The sequence below is a fragment of the Physella acuta genome, unplaced genomic scaffold, assembly GCF_028476545.2.
Source record: "Physella acuta isolate Inbredline_101_S28 unplaced genomic scaffold, ASM2847654v3 ptg000997l, whole genome shotgun sequence".
Taxonomy (NCBI): Eukaryota; Metazoa; Mollusca; class Gastropoda; family Physidae; genus Physella; species Physella acuta.
Genome location: NW_026732514.1, coordinates 163,740 through 189,297, shown reverse-complemented (window position 1 = coordinate 189,297; position 25,558 = coordinate 163,740). Strand labels below are relative to the sequence as shown.

At 38.6% G+C, this 25,558-nt stretch overlaps 2 protein-coding genes across 4 annotated transcripts in view; one reads left to right on the top strand and one right to left on the bottom strand.

Moving 5' to 3' along the window:
• Positions 1–2,519: 2,519 nt before the first annotated feature.
• LOC131954424 (4-galactosyl-N-acetylglucosaminide 3-alpha-L-fucosyltransferase FUT6-like) lies at positions 2,520–19,473 on the bottom strand. The gene is made up of 3 exons (XM_059318086.1): positions 19,446–19,473; positions 4,551–5,235; positions 2,520–3,839 (listed from the first exon to the last, which is right to left on the bottom strand). The coding sequence occupies exons 2-3, from the start codon at positions 4,963–4,965 to the stop codon at positions 2,974–2,976; spliced, it is 1,281 nt and encodes a 426-aa protein (XP_059174069.1). The 5' UTR covers positions 4,966–5,235; positions 19,446–19,473; the 3' UTR covers positions 2,520–2,973.
• The window catches only part of LOC131954425 (CD82 antigen-like), a 21,158-nt gene continuing 12,756 nt past the window's right edge, over positions 17,157–25,558 (top strand). For 2 of the 3 annotated variants that reach the window (XM_059318087.1, XM_059318089.1), the window contains exon 1: positions 17,157–17,312. The gene's annotated coding sequence lies outside the window, so the exon portion shown is untranslated. Of the gene's footprint in view, positions 17,313–22,665; positions 22,718–25,558 lie in introns of those variants that run through there. The other variant, XM_059318091.1, reaches the window with a different exon arrangement.

The following is a 25,558-nucleotide window of genomic DNA, read 5'->3' as shown; positions in this document are numbered from 1 at the left end:
CACATTGTGCGCCAACGATAATGATTTCTGGTAAAGGATCGTGAACATCTATATATAGTCTATGAAGGGAGGGGGGATGTTGGTTTATCGTTTTTTGTTTTATATGGTTGCGGTGGTATGTTGGGGAGTTTTAAAACTCAGTCTTTGATTTGCCTTGTTCTGTTTGTTTTTTTCTTGCTAATTGTATGCTACCTGAAATGATCGGATGGGCGAATTTAGAAAACTATCCCTTTTTTATTTATTTAAAGAAATATTAAGCTTTTCGATTGTTTGTTAAGTACATGTAAGCAAGAGATTCACTTAATCAAAGAAAATCAAAGAAATGATGTCATTCCGATATTTTATTTTTTTTAAACTTTATTTTGAGTGGTAAGTTGTTATAAGTAGTGTGGTGATAAAAATGTGTGGTACGTGTTTTATAAGGTGTCGTATATCAATGACGTCACACTCGTATGGGGGAGGGGGTCCTTAGTTTTGTGACGGTGTGTAATGAGGGGGGAGGGGGTGGTTTCAAATGGTGTGACGTTACACTTTTGTATTATAAAAAAGCAATGTTAGAAAACGAATTTTAGCCGTTATTTCGCGTTTTTGTAATAGGAATTAATTAAAATACTCCGTTGACAGAGTTCACACAAGATTTTGGAAAAAAATGTCTATGTTTTAAGAGAAATTGAACTGCAATTTTAAGGGGGAGGGGGTGTAGGCTGAGGTGTGACGTCATTTTAGGGGGGTCTGGCTTTTTGTGACGATGTGTGACAGAGGGGAGGGGGAGGAGGTAAAAATCGTCCAAAAAAGCGTGACGCCATATATGGACGACCCCTAAGTAGAATGGTGTGGTTGGTGTTTTGTAAGAAGGCGTGGCTAGTAGAATGGTGTGGTTGGTGTTTTATAAGTAGGCGTGGCGAGTAGAATGGTGTGGTTGGTGTTTTGTAAGAAGTGTGTTATGAGACGTGAACAGTCACGTACATCTCAATCTGTTAGGACCATTCATTTCTTCTCGGGACCACAAAACAACCAATTTACAAACAAGCGGTACGTCAGTCCGGGGGTCCTATCTCACACAAGGGCCAATTACCACACCTTGATTAAATCACTTCACCGGGCGAAAATCTTGAGGGGTTCCGTTTTATCTGAGGCCAACAAGACAACGGCTAATTCACAATACGTGTGTAATCTTCAATGCATGTTTCATAGCTGGAAAATTCATTTCACAGCTAGCTAATTTACCCAGCAAGTCTGTGTTGATAACACTATTGATTAGGTTATAAATATTTATGTAATATCAATACTATCAACACACACATACACAGCCGACATATACAGGACAGTATTTCGTTATTTAGTGTTATCATTTGTCTTTACTTTTCTGCAGTTAATTCAGTTGATTGTTCTGTTAAGGGGGGGGGTCGTATTTTGTAAAGAACTTTGAAGAAGAGTTATGAAAAGGGGTATTACAAGAAAATTTAATTTAAAAAAAAAAGTAGCCTTGATAAAAAATTTAAGTTTATAAGGTTGTTGTCACAAAAATAGTTGTAAAAAGAGCAATGAATTATCATTGTTGCTTGTCTGTCAGATAACACAAAGGTGTTACGAGGACCTCAATCAAGACGAGCCATACAAAGCTGCCTTAACATTATTGTTACAGGGATTAAATACTCCATCTTGGTGTCAGTATGGGACAACAAAGGGACAACATAAAAACCAATTGTGTACAAGCAATGAAAACCCCGTTCAGATATAAAACAGAAGAACGTGTTTGTAGTTTGTGAATAGTTTCTTTGATCTGTTTGTTCAGTCTCTAGACTCTAAAGGACCCTTTAGACTTGTTTATATTCTAAGCTATCTATTTATAAATATGAAAGACGAAGCAATGCTTATTAAACATAAACTAGTATATAGTTATAAATTTGAAAAGCGAAGAAAAAAACAAAACTATATATTTTTTTTTCGTTTTATAAAGAGAGCTCCCCAAACCGAGTCCGATGAAGAGTTCCGACTACCGTCCTAACCAGGAGTCATACCGGAAAAGTCGAGTCAGGATGTGCGTGACGCTTTGATAACAACAAAACAAAAAATTGACTCGCATTACATTTTTATTTTTTTTATTTCAGGAGAGGTTTACAAAGTTCTATATAACTTAAGTGAATATTATTCACTATACAACAGTAACATAACAGTTCACAATATAAAAGTGTAGGTTTGTAGCTAGGTTCCTCTAAAGTAGCTTCACAGTGAACCATACATTTGAATGTTCACATTGTTTATAAGGTTTTTGTTTACATTTAAAACATGAGCAAGCCAACTATAACTAATAAATTACACATCAATTTTAAACAACAAAAGTATTTGTATTCAACTTTGTAAAAATAATATCTTGCCTTTCACAACACAAAACGGAACAAACAAAATAGTATATGGGAATCTTGCACTTATACAACACAAAACGGAACAAACAAAATAGTATATGGAAATCTTGCACTTATACAATACAAAACGGAACAAACAAAATAGTATATGGGAATCTTGCACTTATACAACACAAAAATGCACTACTATCCAATCTTTAGCCCACAATTTTTATATATTTTCCACAGTCCACGACAACTTATATTACATAATACTTGTATGAAGAAAAAAAGGCTGTGTTAATTGCATTTCTTTATATCCGACTCCCAAATCTTATATAATATAACACAAATTACACCTACACCATGTTATATAACATGCACATGATAACTTTTTACGTGTTATTAGTTAACGTTTAGGCCAGTTCTAAAACTGGATTAGTCGCTCATGTAACTAAAAGTTGCCACTTAATTTTGGTTCATGTTCCTTAGGTCAGTTAATTTATGTCCATGTGCTTAGGTCAGTTAATTTATGTCCGTGTTCCCTAGGCCACTTAATTTATGTCCATGTTCCTTTGGTCACTTAATTTATGCCCATGTTCCTTAGGTCAGTTAAAAGACATCCGGTTCAAGTAACATCAGCCGGTGGGTGACACCGGAAATCCCCTCTCCTGAACCACGCCTTCATGTCTGGGATCGTCTTCGAATATTTCTTCAAGTTCCAGACCATCTGACACAGCCGGCACATGGGCACGGCCTCGTACCGGTACTCCAGGTATGTGGGGTGGACGGCCGGCAGGGGGTAGTCCTCGTAGATGCTGAAGTACTTGTCCTTCTCCTTCAACATGGCCAGGTACGCGTCGTCGTGAGAGTCCAGATACAGAATGGTTTCCGCCAGCTCTTCAGGGGAGTTAAACCTCGCCGTGTTCAGGAAAGTTTCAGGGGGAAGAATCCGCGAGTAGCAGTCCTCCCCGCGGGCGATGATAATAAAATCCGCGTCGAAGAACCGGAAAAGTTTTTCCGTGACGTAATCCGGGCATAAATTACTCTCAAAAGCCAGGTAAAATTTGTATTTTTTCCGGATCTTTTGAAAACAAAGTTGGTCTTGTTCCCTGGTACAGTGGAAGGAACCACACTCCCCGTAGACATCCACGTTCACGTGACTCCCGAGGACTCTGACGTAATCTTCACGTTTGGAGTTGGACTTGCAGTTCGAGACAAGCCACGCCACTTGTCCTGTCTTGGCGGATAAAATGTCCGTGTAGTTTTTTTCACTGGGTTTCAGCCTTTTCCGGATAAGCCCGTAGTGAGTTGGGATGTCCGAGTCCCGCCTGTAGGACATGGTCCAGTTGAAGGCAGAGTTCCAGGCGGGGGATGTCTGGAAGAGGTCATGGTACCACCAGAATTTGTTGTGAGACGGGGCTTCCATTTGGTAGTGGACGAATATCTGGTGGGCGTGGCGGGGCGGGGGCATTTCGTGCTGGACAAATTGGACTGGGGAGGGTAATGGGTGGGGTTAGTTGTAGCAGACGATACAAAATGTTACGAAGTTAGTTGTAGCAGACGATAAAAGATGTTAGGTGTAGCAGACGATACAAGATGTTAGATGTAGCAGACGATACAAGATATGTTAGGTGTAGCAGACGATACAAGATGTTAGATGTAGCAGACGATACAAGATATGTTAGGTGTAGCAGACGATACAAGATGTTAGATGTAGCAGACGATACAAAATATGTTAGGTGTAGCAGACGATACAAGATGTTGTTAGGTATAGCAGACGACAATGTTAGGTATAACAGACGATACAAGATGTTAGGTGTAGCAGACTGCAAAAGATGTTTTTTTGTAGCAGACATTACTTAACATGAAAATACGGAATTATGTGTGGCCAGAGAAATGTATACATAGTTTGCAGGATAATTAGATTGTTTTATTGATTACATTTTTTTATTACAGCGGCAAAACATTTCAAAAGAAGCGAACGCTCCTCAAGTTTTATATTAAAAATCTTTCAGAAAACCTAAACAAATAAATTAAATTGACATTAATTTTATTTATAAAACCATATTTAAAAAAAAAGAAAACACGATCTACATTGAACCCCTGGAATTAGCAGCTTTGAATATATTTTTCCCTTGGCCCCAAAAAACAAAACCACTTCCAACTTAAACAAACACTCTCAATTAAATATGGTCTTCTTACCATCAACGAGCATCACACTGCTGGCATTCGTGTACTTCCGGTCTGACGTCACCACACACGGAAAATCCGGACACGCCCTTAATAGCGCCAGTCCAGGGAAGTCTAATTGGGCCACCTTTTGCTGCCACCATAGAATGATCTTCCTACCCCCTTTAGAATATTCTGGATCTGCTGATGCCCCTTCAAAAAATGTCGTCTCATTGAAAGGAATGTAAGCCTCGTATTCAGAATTGTAGTATCTGTTTTCTTGGGGTTCCTTGTAAGGAAAACGATGATATTCAACGCCATTTTCTACCCAAAAGCTTTCCCCATCTCGGGTGTATTCTTGAAGACCGAATCCCGAGCGGATAGCTTGTTCAATGATTGAATCATTGACAACAGATGCATACCTCTCTAAAGCTTCAACTAGAGGCATATACGGAGGAGCATTTAAAGCTTGGAGAATCCTAAATAATTCTTGGTTGGTGTTTTCACGAAAAGGAAAGTCAAGCGAAGTCCTGGGTTTGGTTTTTGGTGTAATGTTTAACTTGATGAAGTGGGTAAACTGCGAATCAAAGATTCTCCGCCCGACGGTATGGGTCAGGGGTAGGCGATAGAGGAACAGGAGGGTGTAGGTGTAGCAGAGTCCGGCTAAAGCTAGCTGGAGGGACCTCCATAGAAACAAGTGGCGCCGGGATAGAAGCGTCTGGAAGTGGAACAATGTTCAGTGATGTCAAAGGAATGATGTTCAGTGATGTCAGTGGAATGATGTTGAGTGATGTTTGTAGAGTGATGTTCAGTGATGTCAAAAAAGTGATGTTGAGTGAAGTTTGTAGGATAATGTTGAGTGATGTTTGTATATGATTTTCAGTTATGTTTGTTTAATGATGTTAAGTGATGTCAGTGGAATGATGTTGAGTGATGTTTGGTTTTGACAATCTGATGGTTCTATTACGCAGTATATGTCGCTTTGTGACATGAGCTGACTTATAATGACGGCGTGTGACATGAGTGCGGGGAAGGAAGTCACGGTTCATACAGTGAACATAGCTTTGTACATGGGCTACAATAATTATTGTTGTTTAGCAAACCCCTATGGTAATGAGTGGGTGTATTTATTTGGGATGTACCGCTCAAAATTATAGTCTATAAGATTCACGAAAGGAAAAAAAATGACAACTATTTTGTTTCGATTTTTCTTTAATTTTAACTAATTACTTTTATTTGAATGTTTCTGTGTTTCAATATAAAACGCATTTAAAGACGACCCCACACCACTACTTCATACATTTATTATATTCTATACTTGAATCTACAGATTCGAATACACAGCAACCAGACGACAAGAATCCTTCCATCATTATTGCTGACATGCATAAAAAGCGTATGGTATTTTTAGATTTTGCAATCAGAGCGGCCGTAAAAAAATATTTAAAAACGTAAGCTTGAAAAGAATTGAGAGATTAAGATCTTATACATTTAGAATTAATGTTCAAATTCAATGTTATAAAAGGTACAAATCCAGAGACCTTGAAAATATTTTTTTTTTAGTTTAAGGCTACATTTTAATTTTATTTTCATTAAGTGAAGTTATAACCTGAAGTTTCACTTTCATTATACTGTCTCATTTTTATAACCATATTTATTTTGATAATTTCACGATATAGCGTCGGTAATTATTCCGGAATGTTACAGTAAAAAACAGTAAAATCATGGCATAGGTTGTCACGCCGTTCTGGAAACCACTGGAAATACTGTAAACCATATTTTATTTTGCGCAATTTTTTTTTTAATACCTAATGTTTAAAAATTTGCATAGATTGATTTTAGTTGCATTTTAAATACTGTTTTGCAATTTTGTATTTCTAATTATTTTAAGTGCATGTGCTAATTATTGCTACTACCAAACATTGTTCTAGTCCTTCTTACTCCTTTCGACTTCAGTAAATGTAATCGTCTTATTTACTAGGCTTGGATCTCTAGATCTAGTTGTCACAAATCTTCTGCAAGTTTTTTTTCTTTAAAAAAAAATCAATTACTACACACAACTTTATTATTAATATTTACATCTACTAATTAAATTGCTTCTAAATTTCTGTCAATTAATCTTTAAAATTAAGTTAAAACATTAATTTAATGCACTTGACCTTATTTAGGCCTATATTTCAACTATGGTTTAGGAGAGTAACAAATGTTAACGAAACTCTACAAACGTTACCGGAAAATTTCCGAAGCTATTTCGTGAGATTAATTTGATTTTTATACCGGTAAAATCACGATATAGCCAGTAGCGTACGCAGGGGGGGATCAGGGGGAGCGGCCGCTCCCCCTCTGGCCATTTTAAGCAAAGTGGCGCCTTTTTGGAAACTTTTTAAACTCAAAGTTTTAAACAATGATATTTTTAAAAAAAATATTTTTGGTCGGCACATCTATGTAAATCACAAGATTTCTTTTCATTCAGCAATAAAGCATTATTATACTAGTCTAGTTGTGTCTACGTTTACAACACGTATTAACAGCTGCATCAGTTTGCCATTCTAAAAATAACCATTACGATGCATTGCAGTGTTTAAAAAAACCTCTACGGGTAGTACCACTTGTCAAGAGGGGTGTTAAGTTTAAGGCAACTGTATAATGTATTTGCTTACGAATAATTGAATTAGAAATGTTATACATAAAACTTCACACATAATTACTTTATATATACAGTTTAAATCGTGTGATTAATTTTTAAAAAATTACAATACAGAAACAAATACAACTGATGTGGCATCTCTATTTAAATTTACTTATGAGCAAACTGCGCAGTGGTGGGGAAATTTTGACAAGTGTAGTATTCTTACAGTTTGGGTGATAGTGATTACGATTACAAATTATATGAAACAGTTACAACCCCCTCCCCCATGGACCCCTCTGTAAAAATAAATATTGTCATAATACCACTGCTACTTATTTAAATCTATTTCTGTAATATATATTTGTGTAATATATATTTGTGTAATATATATGTATGTTTAAAACAGTCATCTAAAAACTGACGCTATGTTCACTCTGAGTTGGTTATCTCCCCCCCCCCCCCCCCACACACACACACCTCACCACCACAATTGTGTAGAGCGATATTAATGTCACACCTAGGTATACACTGGATTAATTGACCTAAAGTGACCGGACAGTAGTGGATGAAGTTGAACCCCCCCCCCCCCAAACCCACCCCGAACTGATTTGTTAAGTACATGTAGAAAAACGCGTAATGATGTACCAAAGTACCATGCCGCCAGAAAATTAGCTTTTCAAACGTAAAACTCTGTAAATATTGTTTTTGCAATTATCAGTAAAAAGGTGTGTGATCAATACAGTGATCCAACCCATACCTATTACTGTGTTAGAAAAATGATCTTTAAAGAACACAAAGAAGCAGTAGTTAATTAAAAATATATAATCTGAGCTAAAAGACCAATATATAGTTAAATGTAGGCTATTATTCCGAAAGTTTTTGTACTATTTCAAAAAGCATGATTTTATACCAACTCTGATTTGAAAAACTTTCATTATGCTGTAATACTTTAGCATTTATGATGACAATATATTAAATTCTGATTATAGACAAAAACATTTTGTAAACACAAATAGTGTTAAACAATTTCATTATATGCTAAAGTAATTATTTATTTGTTTTGACATTTATAATTAAATGTGTGGATATATACATATTTATATTAAGAGTGTGATTATTTCCCCTATTTCACTTGTCTTAAATAATTTCCCAGGAATTATTATGTAAGAAATTTTTTTACAAGAATTACAAAACAGATTGTGTTACGTTCATTGTTTTTGGTTGTAGTCTGTGTATATTTTTTTTTTTAGATTCATACAATTTTTGTTTTGTCGGCCTACATTGTGTGTTTTTTCGTATTTCTTCAGAGTGCTACATTCAATTTATTTTACATCATAGCGAAGTAATGACATACAATTAGTAATTATATATATATATATATATATATATATATATATATATATATATATATATATATATATATATATATATATATATATAAAATACACGTATATAGAACGTGTTAAAAATTCAGCGCCTTTTTTTGCTCTTTTCGCTCCCCCTACAACGAAAACCTGGATACGCCTCTGGATATAGCAGACAGTATTTTACAGAATTTTCGGTGGTTTCCGGAACGGCTCAGCAGACTACGCCATGGTTTTACTTTTTTTTTTACTGCTGTACAATTCCGGAATAATAAAGGACGCTATAGCGTGATTTTACTTTTATACCATCATACATGTTGTTATAAATATTTAATGGGCCTTTCGAATGATTTTGAGACTATTCTGTGTTGGGTCCATTTCTAATCCTGTTTCATGTGGATAAAAAATCGAGACGGATTCATACAATTTTAAATCAAACAGTGAAGAAACAGTAAATATATAACAAAAGATAACCATACCATAACAAAAGATAACCATACCATAACAAAAGATAACCATACCATAACAAAAGATAACCATACCATAACAAAAGATAACCATGCCAGTTTTGCAGCTTTTGTGAAGCAACTGTTTATAAGAAATTGAAATTAAAAGAACAATGTTCTCTTTACAGATCTAGTCAGGAAAACAGCTTCTAGAAATGGAATGTGGCGCATATCCGTTTGTCTCATGAAGCAGGACGCTCATTAATAGTGCGGTTTGGTGCGCAAAGTTATATGCGCATTAGAAGTTATCTCTTGGATTTTGGGATGGGGGGGGGGAGGAGAGGTCCCGAAAAGCCTTTCTTACCCTGGACGAAATCGGAAATAGAGAAAATATAGAATTTATGTAGAAAATGTAATACTTAAACCAGTTTCCCTTCCGAAATCTATACTTTCACTCATGCTACATATTCGATCAAAATAACCAATGCATATTTGTATGTGTGTTGGAGACAAATACATTGTCTTTAATAACATCGTGCCCAATGAACATCTATTGAAGTAGCTGTTAGCAATTTGAATGCATGATCGCAATACAGAAATTTTAAGCAAGACAAGCTCTCATCGTCTGAAATAAAAGAATCTCTTTTTTATGATTTAAATAAAAATGTTCCGGGGTCGGATTATCGTTTCTGGACTACGATTCCTTTATGTATAGCCTGGTGTACGGAACTGATATGATAAGCATAAGTAATATTTACAGCTGAATGTTTTCTGCTCTATAAATAGCACTTGAACAATAGGACTTGATTGGTGTGGTGCGGGGATAATACTGCGGAACATTAGTACTTTTTAAATTCATATGCGTTTTTTTTTTAAGAATCTGAAATAGCGTAAAGTAGCCTACTACTTCCGGTCACCGGGAATTACTCAAATTTGACAGAAAACAGAGAATTAGATATTTTACTTCCATCCGAAAAAGTACTCAAGCTATAGGCTTTTGAAAAACCGAGATTAGAACAAGTTCCAATTCCGGTTACCGGAAATCGCTGAAAAGTTTATATAGAACTACAAATTTGATATAATACCTATAAATGTAATTTCATCAACCTAGCTGTAAAGTTGCTCAAGTTATCGTATTCACAGAAACACAGACACACACATACACACACACATACACAGACATACATACAAGATTGTAAAGTTATTTTTCCGACTCATTGAGGTCTAAAACGTCGAGTTTTGTGAAAATTTCGATTTCGATTGTTTGCAATATTACAATACTTGCTCTATACGAGAAAGTAAAAAACAACTTCATGACCTCCTAATCTGAGACATTTCAGCATTTCTCATACATCTATTCTATTCTCATTCTATTTCGCTAAATATTATAACTGTGTAGATATTATTTCTTTATTCTACAGTTTAAAATGCTATTTCATTACTATGTCGTTTCAGTTAATTTCTGTTTATTAAAATATCGTTGAAATTTCTTTAATAATGTTTAATGTGAAAAAAAGGCCTCTGTGCCTACTTTTTTCCTGTTTCAAAATAATTTTATAATTAATATTATCTTACTGTTTTTAACGTTGAAAGGGAGGTAACAGCTAAAATTATTTAAGTAAATATTTGTATTGGTTAGTTCCCTTTCTACACAAGGAAAGCAAAGAGCAGCACCTACTTACCATTAGTTGTTTTTTATTTGCTACTTCCGTTTCCATATGGGGAACGTTAACTCTGGCAAACTACTAGGCTTTTAATATTTTGTTTGTTACCTCCCGTTTAAATAAGCCCTTCGGTTTTGTAGTAATAAAAAAAATGAAATAAATAGTAACTGCTAAATGGAAGATTTTTACGCCAGTATTTTAAACAGTGGTATTCCGTGGGTCGTGTTTACTAGAACAATAGTTTTCTTGAGGGGGTTACGATAGTGTTTGGAGGGGTACAATGGTTTTCTTGAGGGGGTTACGATAGTGTTTGGAGGGGTACAATGGTTTTCCTTAGGGCGTCACGATAGTGTTTGGAGGGGTGCAATGGTTTTCCTTAGGGCGTCACGATAGTGTTTGGAGGGGTGCAATGGTTTTCTTGTGGGGGTTACGATAGTGTTTGGAGGGGTACAATGGTTTTCTTGAGGGGGTTACGATAGTGTTTGGAGGGGTACAATAGTTTTCTTGAGGGGGTTACGATAGTGTTTGGAGGGGTACAATGGTTTTCCTTAGGGCGTCACGATAGTGTTTGGAGGGGTGCAATAGTTTTCCTGTGGGGGGTTACGATAGGGTTGGTTTGGAGGGGTACAATAGTTTTCTTGAGGGGGTTACGATAGTGTTTGGAGGGGTACAATGGTTTTCCTTAGGGCGTCACGATAGTGTTTGGAGGGGTGCAATAGTTTTCCTGTGGGGGGTTACGATAGGGTTGGTTTGGAGGGGTACAATAGTTTTCTTGAGGGGGTTACGATAGTGTTTGGAGTGGTACAATGGTTTTCCTTAGGGCGTCACGATAGTGTTTGTTTGGAGGGGTGCAATAGTTTTCCTGTGGGGGGTTACGATAGGGTTGGTTTGGAGGGGTACAATAGTTTTCTTGAGGGGGTTACGATAGTGTTTGGAGGGGTACAATGGTTTTCCTTAGGGCGTCACGATAGTGTTTGGAGGGGTGCAATAGTTTTCCTGTGGGGGGTTACGATAGGGTTGGTTAGGAGGGGTACAATAGTTTTCTTGAGGGGGTTACGATAGTGTTTGGAGGGGTACAATGGTTTTCCTTAGGGCGTCACGATAGTGTTTGTTTGGAGGGGTGCAATAGTTTTCCTGTGGGGGGTTACGATAGGGTTGGTTTGGAGGGGTACAATAGTTTTCTTGAGGGGGTTACGATAGTGTTTGGAGGGGTACAATGGTTTTCCTTAGGGCGTCACGATAGTGTTTGGAGGGGTGCAATAGTTTTCCTGTGGGGGGTTACGATAGGGTTGGTTTGGAGGGGTACAATAGTTTTCTTGAGGGGGTTATTATAGTGTTTGGAGGGGTACAATGGTTTTCCTTAGGGCTTGACGATAGTGTTTGTTTGGAGGGGTGCAATAGTTTTCCTGTGGGGGGTTACGATAGGGTTGGTTTGGAGGGGTACAATAGTTTTCTTTAGGGCGTCACGATAGAGTTGGTTTGGAGGGGTACAATAGTTTTCCTTAGGGCGTCACGATAGTGTTTGTTTGGAGGGGTGCAATGGTTTTCCTGTGGGGGGTTACGATAGGGTTGGTTTGGAGGGGTACAATAGTTTTTTTTTTAGGGCGTCACGATAGAGTTGGTTTGGAGGGGTACAATAGTTTTCTTTAGGGCGTCACGATGTAGTTAGGTTGGGGGGATACACGGGCAAGACAGACAAATATATATCAGAGACAAAGTGGAGGAATTCTCCAGCTTCGATGTATAGTAACTCTTAGTTTTGAGGAAATAAATAATGTGTGATTAAAATAATGCTACCGACTAAGATGGAATTCAAAACGAACTACAGAATAGTCATGGAAAAAAGGGCTGTAGGCATCTATATATATATAATTCTCTTCTGGGAGACGCTAGAAAACAACCTGTAAGCGCGCTCCCTACCACCCCACCCCTACATGGTCAGGTGAGCTGTGGTTCACGCTAAATGTTTACATTCATGGAGCCGGGTTTAGTGACGGCTATTAGGGGTAGATAATTTAGTTTGAAACTATTTTAAACTTAGGGGAGGTAACTAAGAGGAGGCTGCTTTCACGGGGGGGGGGGGGGGGGTGTAGGGTAGGGGTTAGGGGAAAGGAGGGTGGGGGTAGGGGTTGGGGTTGGGGGAAAGGAGGGTGGGGTAGTATCGTCCTTAACGACCTACTGATAGTGTTTTAAAGCAAATATTTTCAGTGGCAGCATTGGTACTGTCGAATTCACAAATTATGAATTACTGAAAAGTAGAAAATAAAACAACTAAATAGCGGCATATGATACGCCGCTGGTTGGCTCGTAGATAATATTGCAGAATAAATTTGGTTTTAAAATATGTTAAGCTCTTAGGGTTAAGTCAAATTGAGTTTAGAATTAGTTAAAGTGACTGTAAACTTATTTAAGTGACATTATGATGAGGCGTTTGTGACTTTAGCAACAAGTCAAAATTCTCACGTCACGATAGTAGCAGCAGGTCAGGTAGCCATTTTTTGTCTAACAAAAACTCCGCAAAACTGTTGCCAGAATACAATCCATCTCAAGATTTGATTATTTTTTCCTTCTGAGTAGCGTCAAACCAGCTAGACTTTCAAATACCCGCACCTCGCTTCATACTTTTATGCACTGATATTTTAATGAAAAATGCTAACAGTTTTTCCCATCACAACACATCAAAAAATTCCTCCCCCCCCCCCTTCCACACACACTCCCTAAACGAGAAGAAATGTCGTCGTCCCGTCCTTCAATGTTTTGTGACCTACTTAATTTATGGAATCTGAAACGAGGCCTAGAATGGATTTATTGAAGCGTGCTATTTTTATGACGCCAATCTGAATTTTTAATGAACGCGGACCTCGGTTAGGGTAAGCAACTCTTTCTATACAAAACGTCTTATAAGGGAGATAATGGTGTTGCTAAAAATAGCTCCTCTTGTAGGATTGGTGAATTCGTCTTCTCGTCCGTGTGGAGAAATTTCGTCACTTGTTTGTAAACATTGTCTCAGTATCTGAGTCCACGTGTTAGTTCAAAGATGTCAACACCCCCCCCCCACTCTTTTAAAGAATTTAGAAATGTTATAATCTATTTAGTCTACTGTCGCCTATTGTTTGACTGCTGGCCTAAAAGTCTGGAGTTCGAGCACCGGTTCAAGTCAGTAGATCGTCCCAGAGTCCACCTATCTCAGATGGGTATCTAACTCACGGTCGAGAAAAAGGCGGCTGGGCATAGTGCTGACCACACTATCCTTTCATATGCCTAGGTCGCAGAAACAGGTGAACTCTACTTCACTTGCTCAATGGATCATCAGGTTCGAAAGAGGAACTATATATATATATATATATATATATATATATATATATATATATATATATATATATATATATATATATATATATATATATATGTGTGTGTGTGTGTGTGTGTATATATATATATATATATATATATATATATATATATATATATATATATATATATACATATACATATACATATATACATATATATATTTATTATTATTATATATCTCGTAAAACTTCAACCCATCCATATTAAAAAGCCAGTGAACAATAATCATATCATATAAACATGCGCATAAGTGCTAGACCCAACCTCACCCCTCCCCCAATCCTTGCTTATAGTAATAGGATGTAAATTCTTGGTGTAACTTAGCGTGACGCTGACGTAAAGTCACATGATATCGTTACGTGAGAATGAATGTTTTTCTTTTTAATATAGCTGCACTTGTTCGATATTCGCTAACATAACAAAGACGAAATACAAGAGGTTTTTTTCAGGCATCTCTCCGGGGGGGGGGGGGGGGGGGGAATGCACTTCCTTTTGAATACGACCACCGCATCCCCCCCCCCCCCACACACACTTGACGAATTAGAAGAATACATAATTTATATAGAAAATATATACTTCAGCTGTTGCCCGCCCTCCCCCCGCCCCCTTCGGATATTGTATAGACTGTCTAGACTCATAGACTGTATATAAAGCCACATACACGTGAAGCACAAAGCTTCTTGCTTACCCCCCCCCCCCCACCCTATCCCAAGGTAATTTTATAACACCGAGTAGTCATATAACACCGAGTAGTCATATAAACCCCATGAAATCACACACCCCACCTCCGTATAGTCATATAGCCTATGTGTAGTCCTATAACCCCCCCCCCCCCTATAGTTAAATAACCAACAAGAAACTCTTCACCCCGTGTAGTCCTATAACCCCCCCCCCCCAGTCAAATAACCAGAAATAAACCGCCTCTACCCTGTGTTGTCCTATTACCCTCCCCCTCTAGTCATTTAACCAGAAAGAAACCCTCCACCCCGTGTAACACATGTAAACAAATCCCAGCACAACCACCACCCATCCACCACCTGCTGTCCGCCTTCCCCCCCCCCAGCACAACCACCACCCATCCACCACCTGCTGTCCGCCTTCCCCCCCCCCCCCCCCCCCAGCACAACTACCACCCATCCACCATCTGTTGTCCGCCTAGCGGCCATGATCTGATTGCTGGTTCGATCAATACAGGACCTTGTTGTTTACTTCATCAGCTTGGACTGTCTATCTACCTGGCTATCTTAGCTATCTATCTAACTGGATATTTGATCTATCTGGCTATCCTATCTATCTATCTACCTGGCTATCCGATCTATCTATCTACCTAGCTCTCTGATCTATCTACCTAGCTCTCTGATCTATCTACCTGGCTCTCTGATCTATCTACCTGGCTCAATGATATATCTACCTGGCTCTCTGATCTATCTACCTGGCTCAATGATATATCTACCTGGCTCTCTGATATATCTACCTAGCTCTCTGATCTATCTACCTCCCTCTCTGATATATCTACTTGGCTCTCTGATATATCTACTTGGCTCTCTGATATATCTATCTATCACATCAGACCAGGATGATTGTTGGAGCAATACATTTAGATCTAACTTCATCACAAATCATCGCCACCTTTCTCTGTCTGCAGCTGCTTTAAGTCATTCTGCAGTGGCCACCCCAGTCGATTCCTTGATGTTCTCCATCCAATTTTGTTTCAGCTTACCTCACTTTCTATCCCATCACCACCACCCCACCCCTCCCCATCCTTCCCCACCCCACCGCAAAGCCCTGAGTTCTGCATGCAGTGTTTCTTCCAGACTTTTTTCTATATAAATTATATAAATTTCATTTCGTTCGGGGGGGGGGGGGCGGTAAAAAAATTTCGGGGGGGCTTTGCCCCCCCCCCCCCCCCCCCGAAGAGATGCCTGGAAGAAACTCTGCCTGCATGATGGTTGAGACTAGCGTTGATTTAACATTCAGTTCGTGATTAGGAATTGCGAAATGTGCATTTCTAATTTAGTAATTTTTTTATTTAAATTAAGGCATAAATAATATGAATTTTATTACTCACCATTCAAGAGTGACCAAAATAAACAAACTTTTTGACGTCAGCTTCCAACACATATTTTACGATCACGTGTTAAAATGGCGTCAGACTTCAATAAAATTAACATTTCGTTGAATTTTCTTTATATTGAATTACATCTTTGCAATGCATAGGTTAAAATATCCCACTAATACATTTCATTTTCCCGTTCCTTGGACGCCCGCTCATTATGCGACAGGTGGCGACTTGTATTTTTGTTTTCAAACATCGATGGCGCCCAAGAGGGCCTACATGGAGATCGTGAAATATAAGGGGGGAAAACTCCAGCACTACTTGAGCTTTCATTTGGTTGTGCATTTGTCTCACGCCTAAACATTGTGACTCATTGTCTTGCTCAGGTTCATGTTTGTGATAGATTTGTAATGAAGTACAGCGTGATTTAGCGAAGTGTAGTTTGTAATGTATTCCTTACGGTTGCCGGGTGTTAATTGAAAATACAATGGCCGTATGCAGATTGTCTTCATGCTTTTGGATCGAATGGACATTTACCCTAATGGACATTTTCCTGAATGAGCACTTTAGCAAAATACACTCCCGAATGCGTTTGCCCAAAGGTGATTTGACCGAATGGGCTTTTGCCCGAATCATACAAATGCCCGAATGGAAAAAAATGCCCAATTGGCGTTTGCCCGAATGAGGTAATTTACAAAAAAAAAAACCGCATGCACAAAGTTATGAGCACAAACACTAAAAAAAAACACATAAAATTACAACTTCGAAATCGGTTAGTTAACGTTTGGTAAGCCTCCATTCTTTGTTACATTAGTTGAAAATTGTAGGGGTGGAATAACCCAATAACCACCCCACCCTCAAATCACACACACACACACACACATACACACATACACACACACGCACACACATTTTTCCACACTATGCAGTGGAAAGTGAAGACCCCCAACATGGTATGTAGATATTAACTAAATTGTTTCCCTTCTAATATCAAGGTGACAATCAATACAACTTGCGGATCAATAACGTATTTCTTTCTAGCAAAGCGAACGCAATAATACGCGGAATGATTTATGCAACAGATCCTCAGCCAACTAACACAGTGCAGTAAAAAAAACCCACTCCGCACAAACATTGCGAAATGAACTTAGCTGGACCAGCTGCTGTAGCAGTTTAAAATCGGCTAGCGTGACTTGAACAGAATCACTCCTTTGACTCAAGCAACAAAGATTTTTTTCGGTGGGGATTTTCTCGCTGTTGGGAGGTTTAGCATAATTTGAAGGTAATTATTTTAATCGCTTTTTTTTAAATTTACTTAAAGCTTGGAAATGTTTATATAGATTTCTGAAAATCAAAAAGAAATTACTGAAGTGAAGGCGTAATCCGGTACTTATTTGGCTGTTATGTTGACGATTTTTTCTAGTGTTTAGGCTGTTATGTAGATATTTTTATAGATGAATGTTTTAGAGATCGTAAACGTTTTGTGTTAAGGGTGAGGTGTTAGTTCATCATTCTGCTACGTGTGTTGTTTGATGTTGGTGAGATAATGTTATACAACACTAATAATTTTATGATTTTATTTATATAAACTAACACGCAAAAAAATAAAAAAAAGCATTATTTTTTATGAAGATATGACAAAACTAATTCCAGAAAATACTTAGTATAATTCCACTAAGATAAGATAATTAGATAAGAAAATTATAAAATGTGTGCTTTGCCATAGTTAAAGGATTGGGGAATGGCGTAATTTTTTTTTATCCACCATGACAGTTGGTACTCTATTCAAATGTTACATAATACTCTACCAGCTAAAAGGTGGGGAGTGGGGGGGGGGGGGGGGGGGGGGTTGAAGTATTTTTAACATTCCCACACTTGATTGAGAACGGCTCCAGATAATTATTCAACCTAGTCATTAAGTATTTTAACAAGAAAGTTTAATCAGACTTGAAGCATTAATTGCAGTTTAACAGGACACGAATTCTAGCGCACATATGTTTGTGTTTTTCTCACAAGCAGAAATATACGCTTTCGTTTTGATTACTGGGCTTTTAAACATAGTGCCATAGTACCACAAAGTAACAAGTAGTACTGTGTACAACCAAGCATCACCATACAGCCCTCAGTAACATGTAAAGTATGAAGTAAAGTAATATGATGTACCATTGGAGTACAATTCAGCCACATGTACAATATTACACACCGTACTTTCATATCAACAACTCAATAAACCAATCAACATTTCCTATGAGAAAAAGATCGTGTCATACAAAATGCTGCATTTCTTAACATAGTATAAAAGTGCCATAATTTTTAATTCAATGCGCATTGAGAATGCGGTCATGTGTATAAAAGAACTGATTGAATGTATTAGTGCGCAAGTTGTATCTTGTTTAAAAAAAAAAAATTCCAATGTTTTTTTTTATTGAAAATAAATGCGTGGATTCACTGGATATTCGAGCTGAAAGTAATATCTAAAGGAACTTGGCATGCTACACTAGAGAAGTAGGGTGTGGTGTGTACAGAAATCGTTGGGTCGTGGAGGGGGGGGGGGGGGGTTGATAGGGTTTCAGGGGGGTCGGTTGCGGGGGTTGATAGAGAGGGTTGGTTGAAGTGTTTGGTTGAGGGGTTTGAATGAGAGAACGAATACCAGAAGAACGAGGGTTGTGAAGATTTTTTTAAAACTTGTGTAAATTTAACTTAAAGATCGCGCTAAGTGTAGTAAGGAGTGGTGGGTGGGGGTGGGGGGGGGGGGGGGGGAGGAGAATGGTATGACGAAGGTTTTCTTTGAGTGGGGGTGAAGCGACACAGCGCCTTTGCTTAAGATGTTTAATCTGTACTGAATTTAATCTGTTAAAATAAACGTTTCATCAAGGCCTGTTTTTTTTTTTTTACTGAATGAACAGACTTGTAAGTCAGGATAGAAAATATAGTTTCTACATGTGGTCCTTGTCAGTCAGTGTTTCTTCCAGACGTTTTTCTCCGGGGGGGGGGGGGGGGCACTTGAAATTTTCGGGGAAATGGGGGACGGGGACACTGTTACAATTTTAAAAGTATATATTTTCTCTGATTTTCTATATTAAATTCCATTTTGTTCGGGGGGCGGTAGACTTTCTTCGAGGGGGGCGGACCCCCCCCCCCTCCCCAAGAGATGCCTGGAAGAACTCTGGTGTCCGTCAGTGGAGTAATATGCCATGTGATACATTAAAATAATCTATAGAGGGGCCATTGTCAATAATAAGAGAGATTAAATTCGGCCCATATCAATTATAGGAGTATATGTGGCCATGCCAGTTATAGGAGTAATGTGGCCCATGTCTTATAATGGAGTAATGTGGCCCATTTCATATAGGCCTATAGGAGGAAAGACGGAGCACTGAACAATAATAAACGAAGGTAATATGAACTTGTTTACCTCCAAAGCAGGCTCACAATGAATTACGGCTTTCCACTCCGCGCTCCGGGCAATATCGCAGCTCAGACTCCGGCTTAAGCCACACCCAGCTCCCCAGCTCCAGCTCCCATTCTTCGCCCTCGTATTTTCCCTCTCGTGTGACCTATAATTAGTCAACTCACTATTCTAATGTGGACACACGCCACGCTTGATGAGTGTAAGAGAACACAAGAAATGTTAAACTCGTGAGTCTCAACCCACATGTTAAACACTGGTAATTACAGGCGTTTAAACGTATGTCGATACACACGAGGTATGATGATGGATGTGGGTGTGTGTTATAATCATGTGATAGTGGTCGTTGGTCCCTGACATTTATGACCTGGTTGTGGGCCGTCGACATCTTTTCACCATACGCCCACTCATGATTTAATTAATAGAAATAAATGAGAAGTTATCTCCCATGATGTGAAGTTATCTTCATTAATGAGAAGTTGTCTCCCATAAAAAGAAAGTCATATAACATAATGACGAGTTATCTCCCATCATGACCATTTATCTTGTATCCCCTCCATTGTAGACGTCACAGCATGGACTACAATTATTGTCTAATGCACAGTTAGCAGCAAACCACTCCGGACAACTCTACTGCACCTGGATAAGTACTGGCATTTTTATGGTCACCCACACATCCGCCCCACACACCCACAAGACAATGGTCTAGATGACTCGCACTTTAGAACCTTTCCTCCCCTACCCCCTCCCCACCCACACACCCGCCCCCCCACACACATAAGGCAATAGTCAAGATGTCTCGCTCTTTACAACCTTTCCTCCCCTAACCCCCCTGTCCCCCACACACATACCCGCCCCCCCCCCCCCCCACTCACCACACACACACCTTAGTCTGATACACTTCTTGTTGACGCGTTATTTTATGTCAATTAAATAATCTTTTTTTCTCATGCACTAAATGGCAATTGTATGTAATAAATATGTAGATCTATACGTTGGCAAACTTCTGTAGTTTATTAAAGAATACAGCTTAAAAATACTTGGGCTTAACATAACTTATTTCAAACCAGGTGAAATAGTTGTACAGGTAAGTTTGGAGTTTGTAATTTGTTGGGCATGGACGTGGAAATAACCTACTACATTATGCTCATTAAAACTGATTGTCGGGTTTCATGAGGGTGGGGGTGGGGAGTGGGGGTTGTGGAGGTGGGGGATGATCACGTGACTTAGAGTGGAGACTTGGATGTATAATTAATTGATAATTGATTATATTTTAAAATCCAAAAATCGATTAAGTAATCAATGATTTAAAATGCCTAATTAATTATAAAGTTTGCTCTCCATCGTGTTTACCCAGACTGATTAGCATTTGACTCATTCTTTATAGAACCAGTAGCACTCTGCTACTTAACTTGTAGTGGGGGCGTCAACCCTCCATGGTAAGACCTGACAACAATGACGTGGGGGGTGGGGGTCTTGTTAGGCCCTAGGGGGTGGGTGTCTGGGTGACTGGGAAGAAGCCAATCAGCCCGTGGTGGGACTAATGAAAACATGCAATTAAATTGCTCCTTGCTGAAAGAAATCGATGATCACCGGACGTACGATCGATATTACCATGTCGTTTCTCCGTTTTACAACGCCGTTTTACTGCTGCAACGATGTTTTACAACATAACGACGTTTATACAGCTGTAATTGGACCGTTGTTTTTGTGGTTATACATGTTGGGGAAATTAGCATTTTATGATACAAATTCAAAATTTTACATGGTACGATTTTTCAAATATCTTTGAATGATTTGTTTCGTTTAAAATTTTTAACTTTGTTAAAATAGAATGTTCCCTATCCTATACAAAATGTCCCGAAATATCTGAATCCCGTTAATATATTAATGTAGCCTACAAACATTGATACATAACTTCTTTTTTAAAGTGAAGAATATAGAAGGGTTGTTTATTGTATAGGTGCTGCCATGGTTATTCGCAAACATTGAAAGTTGTAAAAAAAAAAAATGTCATCAAAAGAAAAGTAATTATTAGGAAAATATTGCACGCTGAGATAATGAGATACCTCTGCGTAGTCTGAAATCCCATATTAACCCTCTAAATTACAGATGTTAATTACTCAAATTACACAAGCTGATGAGGCCAGCATAGGCGAGTGTTCATACCGAGCAATGCAAAGAAACCTTCGACGTATTCTCAAACTTTTAGACTCTCTTGTCTATTTCGTAGCTTCTTAGTACTCAATCAGATTACTGCGTACTGTGTGTAGAGTGTGAGTTTACTGTGTACTGCGTGTAGAGTGTGAGATTACTGCGTACTGCGTGTAGAGTGTGAGATGTGTTTCTGGGAGCCTCATGCTCATAAATAAATTACTCTTTCGAACCTGGCGATGCATCGTGCAGGTGAAGTAGAACTTACCTGTCTCTGTGACTTCGGCATATAAAGGGATACTGTGGTTAGATTAATGTCCAGTCGCCTTTACTTTCTCTAACGTCCATTACACATCAGAGCTGGGTGGACTCATGTACATTTTACTGACATGAACACGGGATTCGAACTCGTGACTTTCGTGTTAGCCAAACACTTAACCAAACTCTACGTCATCACGTTGGTGGCCATTGGTTACAAAGACTAAGAGTACTCTTATGTTCAGTAAATACTAGCATGACTAGTGTGAAACGCGACATTTTGTAAGCTGCCGTTTCTTATGTAATAAGTTGACCAACCCCTGCTGTGAGGTCTTTAGGTCAGTTGCCGCCGTGACCTCTGCATGTTGCCTGTTGTCCGCCTGCATCCATTAGTTGTTGTCCTCTAGCTTAGCCTACTGTACAAATCGATTTTTTTCCCTTCTCAATAACCGCAGCGGGAGAGGAGATCGATGATGATCCAGTTGTTAAAGACAGGACGCTGCCAGCCCGCCGTAATGTTTCCTGGGTGAGGGCCTCGTTCAGTGGAGCGTGACGAAGACGGTGGAATCAGTCACACACACACACACACACTTGTATACACACATGCGCTGGCACGTGACTCGAAGTCCTTGAACTTTCTTGTCTTGAAGCGCGCGCATTCGTTCCCCCAAATGTAAACACGCTTCTGGCTCTATCACGAAATAAAAATCTACGAGCATAAATATCTTAGCGTTTTCTTCCATAAGTGAATGCGATCTTGGTTAATTTTCGTGAATTGAAGTGAGTGGACAGGATTTTTGTTTCATCTCGGCGTTGTGTGAATCTTTAGTACATTTCTTACAAGACGTTCTTTGTGTAGATTTTAGGTAAGATTTGTTTTTATAAACAAGTATTTTCTCACAAGAATTGACTCTTCTGTTATAGTATGTTGATGTGTTGTTATGGTAACGCTAAGGTAAGTATTTACGATTTTATTTATTACTTACTAATCACCTAATACTCTACTCTAATAATTGAACATTCGCTATTTGGACGGGTCCATTGTGGGAAGGGGTATGTTTAATTATCCTTGACAGATGAGTTATGAAGACTACTCATAAGGTGTAATAAAAGTATAAAAACTACCATTAAGAGATGGTAGTATAAAATATCTTTAAAAGAAAGTAGTATGAAAACTTCACTTGAGGTGTGGTAATATGAAAACTACCCATGGTCATGGCAGTATAAAAATAACATTGAGGGGTGTAGTATGAAAAATAACATTGAGGGGTGGTAGTATGAAAATAACATTGAGGGGTGGTAGTATGAAAAATAACATTGAGGGGTGGTAGTATGAAAAATAACATTGAGGGGTGGTAGTATGAAAAATAACATTGAGGGGTGGTAGTATGAAAAATAACATTGAGGGGTGGTAGTATGAAAAATAACATTGAGGGGTGGTAGTATGAAAAATAACATAGAGGGGTGGTAGTATGAAAAATAACATTGAGGTAGTATGAAAAATAACATTGAGGGGTGGTAGTATGAAAAATAAAATTGAGGGGTGGTAGTATGAAAAATAACATTGAGGGGTGGTAGTATGAAAAATAACATTGAGGGGTGGTAGTATGAAAAATAACATTGAGGGGTGGTAGTATGAAAAATAACATTGAGGTAGTATGAAAAATAACATTGAGGTAGTATGAAAAATAACATTGAGGTAGTATGAAAAATAACATTGAGGTAGTATGAAAAATAACATTGAGGTGTGGTAGTATGAAAAATAACATTGAGGTTGTATGAAAAATTCCCCAACACAAAATGACAAAAGGCTGTGACGCTGTTGTGCGATACGGCTCGTAGAAAAAAAAAAACAAGCCCTAAAGACAAGTGTCTTGTTTCTTGGTCACGCTCTGTGGCACACTGGAATATATGAGGTCACCTACAAGTTTGGTACCTGGGTTTGTGTCTCAATAGCACGCCTGACAATGGGGGGGGGGGGGGGATAGTAAACCTTTTCTTCCCGGTAACATTGGACGTAATTCTAACACGAAGTCCGTAAGAATAGACACTCAAGGCCCTATACACATCTGTTATACACAACAGTTCGATCATAGTTTGATGTCATCCGTGTCTCGCCCTATGTGTCACAGAGTATTCGTGTCACACCCACTGTGTCAGTTGACATCATTGTCATACTTACTATATCACATAACATTCATGTCACACCCACTGTGACAGATGACATCGGTGGCGCATCTACTATTTCGGACGGTATCCCTGTTACACCCAGTGAGTCAAATGACATCCATGTCACATCCAACATGTCAAATGACACATCTGTCACACCCAGGATGTCAAACGACACATCCGTCACACCCAGCATGTCAAATGACATCCATGTCACACCCAGCATGTCAAATGACAACCATGTCACACCCAGCATGTCAAACGACACATCCGTCACACCCAGCATGTCAAATGACATCCATGTCACACCCAGCATGTCAAATGACACACCTGTCACACCATGCCAATTGACATCTCAGTCCCGTCCTATGTTCTACTCCTCCTATTTACTTTATTGCCCGGAATAAAACTTTCAGGCCCGCTGGCATCGAATATTTAGAGGTCGACGGTAAATGACGTCACAAAAAGTAGATTGGGGAAGTGAGGGGGGGGGGGGGTCACAATCTCATTGTTGTGACGATGTCAGTTTCTTTCAGGCATATCTTCAGGTAGGGTTGGGGGTGGGACAATTGAGCACCCCTCCCTCCCCCCTCCCCCCCCCCCCCCCCCAAGGACGAAGTAGAAAAATAATTAATATTGAAAATATATACTTTGGGCAGTGTCAGCCCCCTCTCCCCTCACTCCAAAAATATTAAGTGCACCACCGTCGAGTTTTTCAAGAGCCTCCCCCCCCCCTTTCCGGAGAATATATGTCTGACAGGAACCCTAGGCGATATGCTCACTTTTGACAAGCTTTTATTTAACTCACTTCCTCGTCAGTCTGTCTGTCTAGACTCTAGATCGAAACGCCGGAGCGAAATTACTGGCCCTTCTAACTGACAGATACGGTTCATAGTTTGAACGTGGGTCAAGACATGAAGACAATGCATCGTGACATTAAATTTGACTTGATTGGATGCCTAATTGATTTTTCATGAATTAATTAACATTTTGACCAAATTAGTTGGCAGTTCTATCAATACGCGTCATCACGGCAAAAGCGCGGCATCACGTTCAATAACTCTATTGTAAATAAAAACATGTAAAGTACTAAAAAAAATTTCATAAAAAACGTTTTAATAACGAGCTTTTATGTAATAATGCACTAAAAAGTAGAAAATAAATTATACACTACTATTTAAATTACTATAAAGAAAAGCGAGGGTCTCTTCCTAAATATTAGTAAAGTTATCCAATAGATACTAAAGTGGCCCACGCTTTTCTTTTATAACTTATCATTGGTCTACGTTTTCCCAAAAAAAAAACAATATCGTTGGGGGAGGGGGATATTAAACGGCCGCCCCTAGCCACATCACACGTGTATTTATATATAGAAGTTAAGAATGAGTGTTAAATATAAGTGAAACATCCGTTGAGACACTTAGTAGTGTAATCTTGAAATGAAATCTATTATTAAAAGTTTACCGAGAACCGGATGTATTGTTTCTTCAAATTTTAACCGGGCTTGATTTAAGTATCATCACGGTTCATTCAGATCA